We start from the raw sequence: 14,147 nt of genomic DNA, 5'->3' as shown, positions 1-14,147 counted from the left end.
ACTTCCTGGGATGGGGGACGGGTAGAACATGACACATCACTGCGTGACCCACTTGCTTGTAGCATGATTCTTGTATGAAGGCTGTAGAGGTAGATTTTTCTAAGTAACTGGTGTTGGGCACCAGGGACAAAGGAGTATTTGTGTTGAGCGTGTGGCATTGGAAGCCTGCGCGAAGGGAGACCTACACCCCACAGCTGACTCCACTTCCCATAAGCAAACTGGGGGGGGGGGGGGCAACGGCTGTGTGTCTCTAAGGCTGAGGTGGGCAGCCTTCAGCTTTGCCAGGCTGGTTTGGGGTTTTTCCTCTCTCCATCTTATGGGGGAGGTCAGTGGCATTAGATGTGAAGAGACAGTTCCAGAAATTCAAAGTTGCAGAGATAAAGAGGTAATTCTCCTTATAGCACAGGGTCTTCTTCCCATTTCACTTTTCTAGATTCTGTTGCCACAGTATGCAACATTAAACAAATTGAACCCAAGAGCAGCTTCAGAGCCCTCCTGCGACATTTGGACAGTTTATTAAAGGTTCCCATCCAGTATCAACCTTATTAACCTATGAGTTAAACACTCCTTCTCCACGCCACCCTTTCACCCTCACACAGGAATTAATCTGCTCTATTTATAAACATGTTCTCTGCTGACTAATGTTTCTTTTTAAATAGTAATAATAAAAACATCAGAGCATCAGTTAAGTGATCAGATTTAATTATTGATAAGAAAACATTCATTTCTTATTCATGACAGTTATTATGGGACATCCTCTTCTGTTCTTCAGAAGCCAGCAATGAGGGTGGTGGTTTCAGCACAAGCCCAGAAAAAAGGGGGTGTGGATTTTGGCCTGTGGAAGCACCAGCCCCCCACCTCAAGAACTGCAGCATCTAAAATGGGTGGGGATTCAGTGCCAGAAAAAGTTTGGCAGCTTCAGCACAGCCTGCTTTAAAAGGGGGGAATTAGGCAGACTCACAGAGTGAAGGTAAGGCTTTTTCATCATTATAACTGCAGATGCCCAAAACAGAACCTTCTAGAGGTCACCTGCTGCTAAATTACTGGGTGCCGGGGACCAGGGCTGCCACCACCACAGGCCACTGTCAAGGAGGGCTCTGGACTAAGAGAGTGCTGTGGAAACTGGGGACTCCAGCTTTCAGCCCCCAACCACTGGTTCCCCACCCAGACACAAACCAGGCTACTCTCTGGTCCAGCTGCGCTGCTTTTAGGTCATTCAGATGGAACACAGAAGAGAGTGAGAGAGAGCTCTAAATTGAGGGCTGATCAGGATTTTTCAGTGAGGACAACAGTAATTGAACCACCTGCTCAGAAGTGTATTAGGAACCAGGTCACCCTATTGGGGTCCACCCAGCTCCTACACTGATTGGCAGTGGCTCTTCAGGGTTCCCAGGCCGTTCTGCATGCAAAGCAGACACTCTTCCATTAAGCAGTCCTCTGAATGCTGCCTGCCTCAGTGCTAATGGTGTCTTTAGACAAAACACAAATAATATTTTCCTTACGGTCAATTCCTTGAGCAGGACACTATAACACAACTTAAATCGGTATTTAACCAAAGAAATAAATATGTAAAAAAAGAAAAGAAAATCCTCCCTGGATATTTACATTCCATTTCACAAGTGAAAAAAATACAGAGGAAAGCTTATTAACAGTAAGGTGCAGTGAAACAGCAGCATGGTTGAAAAGGAAGTAACAGAAACATTCTCTAGGCCAATAAACAGAAGTGCTGTTTTTCTTCCGGCCACAGTTCAAGCCTAACTTTATAAACAGAAGTCCAGAATGGCTGGAAGTTTCTGTTAAACCTCCTGAGAAGCAGGAACAGCAAGGATTCACTTGCTATGGAGATAAACCCCCCAGGACACAGCCTGCAGGGCTCATCCCTCACAAGCTCTGCTGGAATAAGAGGGCTGCTCTTGCCCCCGACCCCCCCCCCCCAAATTCCAACAGGACTTGAGGATTGGCTGCATTGATAATATAAGTGATACACCTGTCCTTGCAGGGGGGGGGTTTGCAAGGTAGGCTTATTGCTCCCATTTTATAGGAAGGGGCTGGCTCTTAACCAAAGCCACACAGACTCTCTTGCTAGCAATTGGGCTGGATTCCTCTCTAAGGAATTTGTTTGTTCCCCATGGACCCAGCGCCCTCCAATGGCATCCTTCAGGCCATGAGGTTTATAGGGCAAATGCTAATGGAGATGGGGGCAGCAGCAGCAGCAGTGGGGGCACATTTATTTGCAGGTGTAAGAGCCTATAAGTTTCACAAAGTTGTGCATTAGGAGTGAAGCTTTCTTAACTCCCCCCCCACCCCCCAAAAAAAACCATCTAGAAACCAGGAAACTTCCCACCCCATTGCTGCAATCCAGGGGGCAGGCAGGTGGGGGGGGGGGGAGTGGAGAGAGAGAGAGAGAAAGTGTCCCCTCCCATTGCTCAGACTCAAAAGCCCAAACTGGAGTGCCAACAATTTGACCGGAGCAGCTAGGCCAGTGCTCAGAATGCAAAAAGAAAACCCCAACCCTCTTTTCGACCGGCTGGTTCCTTTCTTGGTGAAATGCAGAAGTAGCCAAATGACATTCTTTTTGTACATCTATTGCTGTGGTTCTAAGAGCCGGGGTGGGTTGTATTGCTTTTTGGGAGTTCAGGAAAGTCGAGAATTAAAAAAAATACAAACGAGCTTTTTTTCTTTTCTTTTCCCTGAAAGAGAAAACTAGAGAGTCCCAAATCTGATTGCTGAAGGCTGCCCCCAGCTCCCCTCCTCCTTCCAAGTCTTGCTTTTAAAAACCGTTTGTTGGAGGGGGAAAAAAAAGCACCTTTTTCCGAACCGCATAACCTGTTTGCTCTAGAAGTCAGAGAAGAAATCTTGAGGGCCCAAGTGAATGATAAAAGGAGCCATGTCGAGAGCTTGGCAATAAGGGCCGTCAATGAAAAAGCCACCTACAGCAGAGAGAGGAGCAGAGAAGCAAGAGGAAGAGAAACCGCAGGTTAATTAAAGAAAAGGGAAAAGTAGCGAGCGCCGCTTAAATTTCTCTGCTCTTTCAAGCTGTAAGTGGGATTTTCATTGCAAAATGGGCACATTTTTTGGATACCTTTTTTGGGGTAGGCGGGTGATTATTTTTTTTAGGTAAATAAAAAAAAATGGAACCATCCTATATTAGCAACCTCAAAAAAAAAAAAAAAAAAAGTTAACAGTTACCTGCCCCCCCCCTCATATATTTGTCGGCATATAAAAAATAAGGAACCGATAGCTTATTAGGATTTTCAAGTAAAGCAGAGAAATGTAAAATACGCAGCGAAAGGGCAGGTTTACAGACGTGGTTAGTAACTCCCGACATGACAAAAAATAAATGGAGAGGAGAGGGCAGGGGAAATGACTTCATATCAATTATTGGAAATGATTTTGCCATCAAGTTGGAAAAGAGCATAGCACCCACAGAGAGCCGTCACAGCCGACCAGGGAGAAGACCTCTCTGGAAAGCCAATCCTCAATAAAGTCAGCAAGATTTGTGCTTGAAAGGTTTTTAGTGTGGGGGTTGGAAGAATTTCATGGCATTAACCAAAACAAAAACACACACCAGAAAACACCCCCAACCCTCGAAATTTATCAAGCTGCCAATTTTCACAGAAACAAATCTCTTTGTTTGGTAAGTCTTATCTGCCATGCTTTTCCAAGCTCAGTGATGGTCTTCCTTTCATCCATAGGCCAGCAAGACAGTCAATGGTTTTATCAATACTGTTCTCGATCTGAAGGTGCCCCAAGCCTCAGTCCCATTCCCAACCTCCACCCCCCCCCCCGCATTAAAAATAGCAATCCCTGTACACAGATGCAAGGGAAGACGAACAGCAGACTTGATGCTGCCCATCCAAGCCAGCCTTTAAAGCACCACCGCCACTGAACCAAAAAGCCAGAGGACAAAGTGGAAACAGCTGTGGAGGACGGAGAAATCACATTCCAAAGAAGCACAAATACTTAGGTGCTCACTTTCCACCGCCACCTTTTCCCAAAACCACAACTGTGGTTAACCCCGAAGAAAGCTGCTTGTTTATATACTCTGCCCCTGAAGAAGGCATCTTAAGGATAGAGCTCTTCCTCCATGGAGGTTTAGAGACCCCACAACTCAACCTCCTTTCCACACACACCCCACCACACATGGACCAAGACCCACCTTGCCCCTGTCCAAGTACACCTGGAGGAGAGCAGAGTATATAAAGGCCTCCTCTGGGCAGCACAAAACCATCATAAAAAAGGTGAGCCACAAATGGGTGACGTTTGAAAAGAAGAGTGCAAGAGGAACACTTACGTTTTTTGTGGGGGTGATGCCTTAATAGCATTTCCCTTAGCTAAGTCCCCCCAGTGCAAAAGAGTGAAGAGCCCCCACAAAACCACACATAGTCTTTCTCGAGAACGGTCTCCTAGATCTCAAAGCGAAGCAGGTATGCGCACAGGCAAACCCATGGCACATGACCCAGCAAATCGCCGCTTTTGCTTTCAATGCTCGAATGTTAAAAGAAAAGGGCAGATACTGGCCTATGGCTGAAACGGCTAACTTTCCACAGCAGCACTGGACGAGACCAGGACAATTAAGGTAGCAAGTTTTCATGGGGACCGTGTTGCTGCTTTAGATTCTTAGAGTTGTACAAGGTTGTACAAGGTTGTGGGAGGGGTGGGGAAAGGACAGGCCTTAGTTTTAGCTCTGAAAAAGGGGGCAAAAAAATTCGCACCAATGAGCTACAAGATCCCAGACTGAGCGAAGGAGGCCACAAGAACATCCGTGAGTTGGGCTCATTTATTTGAGGTTGGTTTCTTTTTTTAAAAGGTGGGGAGTGACTGGGGGAGCACACTTTGGAATTAAAGGATCTAACTATTGGAGCATTTAACTCCCAGTAGATCTAACTATTGGACTTTTATTACATTCCAACGCTCTCATTTATGGTCTGAGAACTTTCTCAGTTTGGATTATTTGATATGCCTGACTCATTTGAAATTTGAGGGGCAGAGGAAGAGGACATTCGAAACTTCTCTATAGCCACCATCTCTGGTTCCCCAAGTAGCAAGATGAATCCTAACACAGGAAGAGAGCATATCCTGGATCTGAAGTGTCCAGGTAACCCCCCTAAATTAACAGCAGATTGCACCAGAGTATGAGCAATCTGCCGCACGTAGGCATAGCCCGCATTATCGCTGCAAGTGCTAAAGAGATAGGAAATCCTTCCAAGACCTGGGGTGGCATATCCTAGGAAGGACCTCATAAAACCTTCACATGGAATTCATTCAGCGCTTTCTCTTTGAAGCAGTAATTGAGCCCATATTCTACTGGATTACATGACTTGGTACAGTGGTGCCCCGCAAGACGAATGCCTTGCAAGACGGAAAACCCGCTAGACGAAAGGGTTTTCCGTTTTCAGAGGTGCTTCGCAGGACGAATTTCCCTATGGGCTTGCTTCGCAAGACGAAAGTGTCTTGCGATTCTTGAGGGTTTTTTTTTCGCTCCCCAACCCCTTTTTCTAAAGCGCTAAACTGCTAATAGCTTTTTAGCAGCTAATCCGCTAATCCCTTAAGCCTTTAATAGCCGTTAATAGCCCTTAAACTGCTAATAGCGCTAATCCGCTAATGGGCTTGCTTCGCAAGACGAAAAAAACCGCAAGACGAAGAGACTCGCGGAATGGATTCTTTTCGTCTTGCGAGGCACCACTGTATTTACAAAGCTAAACAGGTTTTTCAGGGGGTGGGTCTTCTTGTTCTATTTTATTTTTAGTGCAGAGAGTATGTTTTTTAGAGAAGCAGCTACACCACATATCCAAAGGCCTAAAGGTGACAGGCACACGGAGGCCATGGCCCTGTGTTAGAAAACAGGCGAAAACTCTCCATTACAACAAGAACTGGTTTTATTATTCTTTTGTGATCAGCGTCTTATACTCTATACATCCTTCACAAGTTTTTTTTTTTTAAAGTTTTACATAATTTGGGTACTTCACTTAAAAACAATGATTTTAAGCATCTAAGTTTATTCCCTATAACAGAAGGCTAGTATAAGTTATTTTGGAAAAAAAATGAGGTAACCATTTTCACAGACCATTGTTTGCTTGCTTCAAGTTTTTAGAGAACTAAATTTGCATTTTCTTAAAATAAAAAAGTAGGAAACGATGCTTCTTTACAAATGGTTTTTGCTCAAGTATGCGTTCAAAGAAAACCAGGATTAAAAGCAGGCAGGACGTCCTGTCAATCTGCCTGTATCACTTTTACTTCTAGCATTCTGTACTGTACTGCAGTGGTCAGCCAGCCAGAGGGGACTGGTTTCTGCCATTTGCTAAAAGAAGGAATAATGGGGCATTGGGTAGGTGGGAAGTTTCATAACTGGCAACAGAAGCATTCTCTTGGGCAAACCTAAAAAGAGAAGAAACCAAGAGGACTCCAGGTAAGTCTAACCATTGGAAAAAGGCAAGTTGTCTGTTTGCTTGTTTAACTGAGACAAGAGGAAGCTTCCTAATTTGGCCTCCTGGTGGCTGGCTACCCAAGGTCAAAGCAGCCAGTATGCTCAGGGGGACAAGGTCACCCTCCCCTGAAGCCAACTCCCTCCCAAAGCAGACCAGAGCAGACAAGGAACAGGAAGTGGTTCATTAGGGGCCTGCAATTAGTTTTGTTGTTGTTGTTGTTGTTGTTTTTAAAGGAGAGATTCAGCTAGAACTTTGGCACATACGCCAGGGCAGGCTGGAGTTTGTTTCACAAGCCTGCTATGGTGGCAAATACAGCATCAACACCCTGCTACGTGTGTGGAAGGGAAGCGCACCCGAAAGCTGTCCCACGGGGGCACTCGCACCCCTCCCTCTGCAGAAGGCCTCAAAGCAGACAGGAGAAGTGCAGCTCAGAGAAATAATTTGTGGGAGTTTGTCCTCTTAGGCGGGGGGAAGGGGCTGGAAAAATACAACCAGGTCTCTCTCTGCCTAATTTAACATTCTTGTGGCCTCACTAAGAGTCTGTTGCAGATGCTTGTTTTGTTTTGTTGGGGGAGGGAAAAAAGAGAGTAAAACAACAAGTGTTTCCTGTTTGAAGGGCCCTGGGTCTTTTCACCTACATGTTTCTTTTCAGAAATCAGAAAGCAGCAACAGCAGTTATTCCAAGAAGATCGAGATGATCAGGGAAACTTTCCCAACATGCAAACAGCTTCACAGAGGCAGAGAGAGAGAGAGAGAGAGAGAAAGAGAAAGAGAAGAAAAAATGGGGGAAGGTGGGTGGGTGGGTGGGAACCTTACAGCCAGGAGCAGCGCTTCTGTCCCCAGACTCAGCACCACAACCAAGCAGTCAGACATTTCCAAAAAAGAGTGGTGAGGATCCTTTATGCAGAGAATGAGGGCAGCATTTCTCCAGGCAAGATGCTGGGAGTCAGCGATGGGCCGTGTAAGGTGGGAGGGAGAGGGAAAGGGGCAGAGAACGACACAATTTTAGGTGGCCAATTACCTCAGCCGCCCCCCTCCTGAATTCCTGCCCAACTTTCCAGAGCTATGAGAGAGAGAGGCACCAGCACTGTGGCGCTCTCAGCCTTTTCTCCAAAACTCCACTAAGGCAGCTCCCATGTCTCCACTCTGAGGTGAGAGCCCAGTGCCTTAAGGGAAGGGACTAAAAAGCCCTAAAAGATCAAGACATTAAAATCAGCTGCAGAAGCTCTCCTTTGCCTCTCACCCAACCTCTGAGCTGTGGATGTGGGGAAAGGCTTTCTCTGTGGCTGTCCCTTTTGTGCTCTGGAACAGCTCTTGCCGCTAGGAATATAGAACTACAGAACTGCTGAGCTGGGAGGGGACCCCCCCCCCAACGGTCTTCTAGCCCAAAGCAGGAATCACAGCTAAAGAATCCCTGACAGATAGCTAGATTAGATGGTTAGGATTCTCCCCTAATGCTGGACTGAAGAATGGCTTCCATTTCCACCCGTTTTGGTTTTGATCGCACATTCCCTCAAACTCCTCTTATTCTGGCTGCTTTTAAATGTACAAGGGATGGTTGGAAGAGCTGGCTGTGACTTGAGTTTCCAAAACCCCTAACTGGCTGCCCCCCTCCACTTTGCCAAAAGCAGCCTTAAGAATGAAGCGTTCAGACCTGCAGAAACCTGAGTTGCAGGAAATGGTGCAGGCAAACAGCCACGTTCTCTGGGATGGATGTATCCTCAAAACAACAAAGGCTTCTGACTCCTTCAATGGAGGAATGTGTCACAGCAAAGGATTCAGGGAAGGGGGGCAGTTGGGATGCCACAGGATCCGGACCGTATCGCTGACTCCAATGGGCTTTGCTCTCATTGCTGCATAAAACTACATTCAAAGTAATCCAAAGAGCCAGGGGTTTTCCCCCCAATTAAACAAGACAAGGTTGTTGTTGTTGGATGGGGGGCAGCATTGAGGCTGGGGGGAACTACACACTTTCCTCTGAAAGGAGTGTTGAGGTTCTTTTGCTCAGCACACCAAGTGGCACTGCCTAGTTTTTTGTTTGTTTGTGGGCAGAGGAGTAAGCAGAGCCAACTGGACTTGCTCACACAATCCTGTAGGAGGGAGAGTTCACACATTTCGCTGTTCATGTAACAGCCACTGCAGCTATTGTTGCTCATTATGAGATCAGCCACTGTGGACCACTGCCTCTCGCCAAGCCCAGTTGAGGAGGAGAAGGGGTGCGCAGCCTCAGGTGTGTGAACTTAACCACCACAACAACTATGGCTCTGTTAACATGAAAGGGACCCAGGACTGTGTGGCTTCAACACTGTGTCTGTGTGTCCCCAAAAACAGAGCAGTGACAAAGAGCTGGTTTGCTGCAGATTGCAAAGAGGACCCAAGAAAGCTACCAATAAGCCAGCTGTTTTGGGGGAGAGTTGGGCGATTCAAGTCAATCGAGCATTGGCCCTTCGGGTTCCTTTGAATGGAGTACGAGATGGCTGTAAGAAGGTAGGAGAGCTACTCAGGCAGGGGAAAGAGAGGTTCAAGTTCTGGTATGAAAGGGGAACAGGCAGTTAGAACAAGCAACCCTTCCACAGTCAGGCAGAAGCAGGAGGAGGAAGGAGGAAGCTACTCCAACCAGAACAAGAGCCACGGCAGGGGCCAACAGCCTTCCAGAGAGACAAAATGAGGTGCTGCGGTTTATCAACGTCGCTGGGGAGTCAATGATTCCTCCCAGGCCGCTCCCAGAAGCCTTTGGCTCACGCCCCGTGAGATAATAAATACTGTACATACATACAACATGGCCTGTGGGGTCACGTAAGGAAGAGGCTGTACATACCGTAAGCTGGTGCGGCAGTAGCTGTGCTGTATCCATAGGGTGCCCCATAGCCTGCAACAGAAACACACAGAGGGGGCAAAACTAATTTGTCATGGCAGAGTGTTGAGAAGATACTTGAAGGGGACCTCAGAAGAAGCCTTCAGGCATTTACACACTCAAGGAAACTCGAGTATCTAAAGGAAAAGCATCCCCTGCCCAGAAGTTGAGTGGGGCAGTTTAGACTATTGACACACGACCTTAAACTGAGCCCCAAGGCAGCTAAAACAATTCCAAAAACTTATGGCAGAGAATCTGGGTGGGAAACCCTTCTGTTTTTAAACAAACGCCTTGACAAAAATGCAAATGTGCAGACTCATAATCAGTGCTTTTTCTCTAGAAAAATAGGTGCTGGTCCTCACCATGAAGTTGTTACAGTAAGTGCCACCCCTTTTTAACAAAAAAAGAGATGCTGTACTGTTTTCCCTTTGATTGCCCCTTGGGGACAAAGCACTGCTCATAATCCCCAGGTTTGCTTGGTTTTTTGGCGGAGGGTGGAGAGATCTTCAAAAATGTAGGAAGTCTCCAAAGGTTTGCATTCAATGAAGATGGAAGCATCAATTTAATCCAAAACAGATGCCTATTTTGTTATTCCAAAGTAGACTGCTGGCTGCAGCTCTGCCTAGCCACCACAAAGTGCCACGGGAGAGATATGGGAGTAGGTGGCACATTCATTAAGGGCAGAGAAACATGCTTAAAGCACAGGCCAGTGTTACCTGCTGGGTGCTGGTGAGCTTAAGAACCAAAATGGGATGGAAGCCTTTCTATTTATTTATTACATATCTATTGAATTTACATCCCACCTTTTTCTCCAGGGAGCTCAAGGTGGCCTTGGGGGAGGGAGGTCACGCTGAGAGAAGGCACTGACTGGCTCCATGTCACACTCAGTGAGCTTCTGAGGAATTGGACCCTGTTCTCTCCCAAGTCCTAGTCAAGACACCTGAACAACAATACCACACTGGGGCTGCTCAGAATCCTCTCATCCTCTCAGCCAGGGCTGGGGTACCTGCGACATTCTACAACCTTGCTGGCCTCCACCTCCCACCACCCTTGACCTGTTGGGACATTCTGGCTGCTGGGATCTGGAGTGCAGCAACTCCTGGAGGGTGGGGGGCGATTCGGTCCCCATTCCTGCCCCATGCAAAGCTTGACCCAGTGCTCCCGAGATGTGGGGTGGACCCCTGCAGCTGGGCTTGGCTCTCCGTTGCCACAACTGGGGGGCAGGCCTGGCTTGGTCATACCTGGTGCTAGGTAGCCAGTGGCAGCTGTTGCCCCAACAAATGCGCCCCGTGTGAGGGCCCCTCTCCCTCTTCCTCGAGCCACTTGGACCGCTGCAGACATGGCTGTGTTTACGATCCCTTTTGTCTGCATGGAGAGAAAAATGCAGATGAGGCACAACCAAGGAAAGATGGATCCCAGGTAGCTGGGCACCTGGGCTATTCAGGACACCCAGAGACTGTTCTCAGTGGTGCTCAAAATCTGGTGCTGCCTCCTCATTCAAGAGAGCACCACGCTCCTTGAACACAAGAGCATAACAAAAGTCTGCTGGATGAGGGAAGGGGGTCATTAGTCCAGCATCCCGTTCTCAGATGCCCCAAAGGGGATCATGCAAGCAGAACCTGAGCACAAGAGCACGTCTCCTCTCTTGTGGCTTCCAGAAACTGGTATTCGGAAGCAGAGCAGAGCCATCATGGCCCGTGGGTTAATGAGAGCCCTCATTATTTGGTGGTCATCCCCGCCTCCTGTGGCAGGGAGTTCCACTGTTTAACTATGCATGAAGAAGTACTTTCTTTTCTCTGTCCTGAATCTTTCAACATTCAGCTTCACTGGATGTCCCCAAGTTCACATGTTATGAGGGAGAAAAACTTCTCTACCGACTTTCTCCACGCCATCAATTATTTTTATAATTTTTAAATAATATTATCGGGCCACCTCTCATTTGCCTTTTCTCTAAACTCAAAAGTCCAAAACGCTGCACCTGCCCCCTTGATCACATGGGCTGCCCTTTTCTGACCCTCAATGCTTAGGGTCAAAATAAAGATCCTCCCCTCATTTTGTAGCACTGGGGACAAAATGTGTTGTGCTCTGGAGCTGCAAAGCATCCAAAGAGTTCTTGGCTCCTTCAGATGGTATCTTCCTCTCCAGTATGTTTGCATGAAGAGCCTGAATCCAATACCCTTTTCACTTTTCACGTTATAACCATCTTATTCCTTAATTACCTTCTGGCTCCATCTGCTCTGCTCTTCCTCCACAGTGGAAAGTAAATATGCTCTGTTCCTGGGCCTGGTTTTAGAAACCACATACACACAGGGGAGCTGGCCCAGCCAGGGGCAACTCATCTGCACACCCTCTCCATGATTCAGGCACTCTGCCAGCCTACCCAAGGCTCAAATCGCCAGTTCAGCTCATGGCAAGTGCCAAGCTGAAGCTGGAAAGCAGGACAGACGCCCTCCAAGACCTCATGGTGTCCTGTTCATTGGGGGAGATAGGAAGCCCAGAGCACTTGTTTTTTAGATGTCCCTTTTATGAAGAGGCACGTAGTGAGACCATTGTTCCCCTGCTGGTGAGGCTCACCGACCTCCCGCAAAAGCAAAAATTTGACCTTTTCCTGTTAGGCAAAGATCGTAAGACAAACTGGATGGTCACCAGATTCTGTGTACAGATCTGTAGGCACAGACCATCCCCCGACCCAAACTAGTTCGTTAAGAAAATCCCCAAATTTGGTTCCATGGGTGACTCTGGGTCATCTCTTTGTGGTAGCTTATCTTAAAGTTTTAAGTGTCTTTATCGCATTTATAAATTTTAAATTTATTGTTGTACATTGTTTTAAATGTTTGTTTTCCTTCTGGGATTGTACCCCCAAGTGTGTTTTATAAGCTGGTCTCCGACTCTAATAAATTATCTTGCTTGGTTGACTTTATGGTGTGTGTGTGTGTGTGTGTGTGTGTGTGTGTGCGCGTGTCCCAGCAGAGCTTTCTTGACTGGTCTCACGGTGAAGGGAGCAGCCTCAAAGGAACCTGCAAGAGCCAGGTCCCTGGTGCCTTGCAGTTCCCCAGATAGAAGCCTGCTGGATCAGTCCAGCATCTGGTCCAGCACCCTGTTCTCACAGAGGCCAGCCAAATGCCTGTGGAAGACCAGCAAGCAAGACCCAAGCGCAAGAGTCCCCTCGTCTCCTGTGGTTTCCAGCAACTGCTATTCAGAAGCGCTGCTGCCTCCTACTGTGGAGACAGAGCAGAGCCTAGGAGCCATTGATTGCCCTAAAACAAGCTAACAGAACTGGAGGAGGAGACAGCATTGTCTCTGCTTTCACTGAAACAGAAGGCCCTGGTCTGCTCTCTCAGCATAGACTGAGAACCTCTGCTGCCACAAACTGGTTCCTGGACCTGACCATCCCGCCAGGAGAAGCAGCTACCTGGGCAGCTCCAGAGCATCCTCACCCAGTGGACCCAAACCATTTAAGTCAAGCTGCCATCCTCCAGAAGATTTGGACTGCAAGTTCCCGTCAGTGCCGATTTGTGCTGGCTGGGGCTGATGGGACTTGCAGTCTCAAACAACCAGAGAGCACCACGCTGACAAAGGCTGCTTTAATTAAGGCTTTGAAACAGGTGGCTGACCTGCAGCCCATCAGCTGGTGCTTGGTCCAACTCCTATCAGCCAGCATGGCCAACGGGCAAGGATGGAGGGAGATACACTCCCTCCAAGAGGAGAGCTAAAGATCCCCCGTCCCTGCTAGAAAGTTCCAAAATCAGCTATCGGGTGTCAGCAACCTCGTTTCTGCTGCCAAAAGGAAGCGGCTCACCCGGACAACCCTCACCTGGGGCAGAATCTTCTTCTTTTTGTTGGCAGCTGCGTTGGGGCCGGAGAAGAGCTTCTCGAGAGCTGCCAAAGCTGCGCTTGCCTTGGCCACCTTCTTGTTGGGGCCAGCCCCTCGGAACTTCTGCCCATCTACTTCTACCTGGAAACAAGATGCCTGGTTTTACACCTGCCGCTCTGCGCCCTCCACTGGGGAGGTCTCAAGTCCACTACTCTCTCACACATCACAGCAAAGGTGGGGAGAATCTGGTGCCTCCAGAAGTTGCCGTACTCCAACTCCCACTATATGGGAGCTGCTGATGGGAGCTGCAATTCCATCACATCTGAAAGGCCACAAGATTTGCCTCACACAGGACTAGTTAGCAAGTCTACGCTCAACGCAGCAATACTTCTGGGGGCCTATATATGATGATGCACATGATATCTGCTGTACCCACACATTTCAAGGTGCAGATTTAACACATTTTAGGTGTTCAGCTCCCACCCTTTGGAACTCCCTGCCAATTGACACAAGACAGGCGCGTTCACTGTTCTCTTTTTTGCACCTGCTAAAAACATTTTTGTCTAGGCAAGTCTGTACAGTCATGTAGAATGTCCTTTGATCTCTGTTTTAGCTTGCTGTTGACTTTTTTAAACATGTGAAATCACGGTTTTAAACCGGTTTTACTCATAATTTCATTGTTAAAAACAAAACAATCCCCTCCTCAAAGTGCTTTACAACCAAGAAGTATATAATTCCTATGAAGTAAATAAATCAATTCTGCTGACTGACTCTCTCTCTCTCTCTGGCCCAGGACCTTGTACCCCATCAAAAGGTGCAGTAAAACAAAACTGAGGCCAGGAGGCCACCACATGCTTCCCCCCTCCTCACCTCCATCACGAAGCGCTTGTCATGGCTGCCGCCTGTCTCGGAAATGAGCTCATACTTGAGACCTCGCCGCTTCTCATTGAGCTCCATCACCGGATTCTTGCCACTAGCTGTGAGGATGGGACCCTGAGTTCTCACCTGAGCGAAGTAAAATACGTCAAAGTCAAGCATATCAAACTGAACT

The 14,147-nt window shown here is 47.6% G+C and overlaps 1 protein-coding gene across 24 annotated transcripts in view; it reads right to left on the bottom strand.

Moving 5' to 3' along the window:
* Window positions 1-685: 685 nt before the first annotated feature.
* STRBP (spermatid perinuclear RNA binding protein) overlaps window positions 686-14,147 on the bottom strand; it is a 128,918-nt gene continuing 115,456 nt past the window's right edge. For 9 of the 24 annotated variants that reach the window (XM_083423041.1, XM_083423021.1, XM_083423032.1 and 6 more), the window contains 4 exons: window positions 13,967-14,101; window positions 13,097-13,237; window positions 9,247-9,297; window positions 686-2,930 (listed from right to left, as the gene is read on the bottom strand). In XM_083423041.1, the coding sequence (XP_083279167.1) occupies window positions 2,598-2,930; window positions 9,247-9,297; window positions 13,097-13,237; window positions 13,967-14,101 (660 nt within the window). In that variant the 3' untranslated portion in view covers window positions 686-2,597. Of the gene's footprint in view, window positions 2,931-5,861; window positions 6,379-9,246; window positions 9,298-10,523; window positions 10,648-13,096; window positions 13,238-13,966; window positions 14,102-14,147 lie in introns of those variants that run through there. The other 15 variants (XM_083423028.1, XM_083423030.1, XM_083423027.1 and 12 more) reach the window with 3 other exon arrangements.

The sequence above is a fragment of the Podarcis tiliguerta genome, assembly GCF_965153285.1.
Source record: "Podarcis tiliguerta genome assembly, chromosome: Z".
In the NCBI taxonomy this organism is placed as follows: Eukaryota; Metazoa; Chordata; class Lepidosauria; order Squamata; family Lacertidae; genus Podarcis; species Podarcis tiliguerta.
This window is presented reverse-complemented; position numbering and strand designations above follow the sequence as displayed.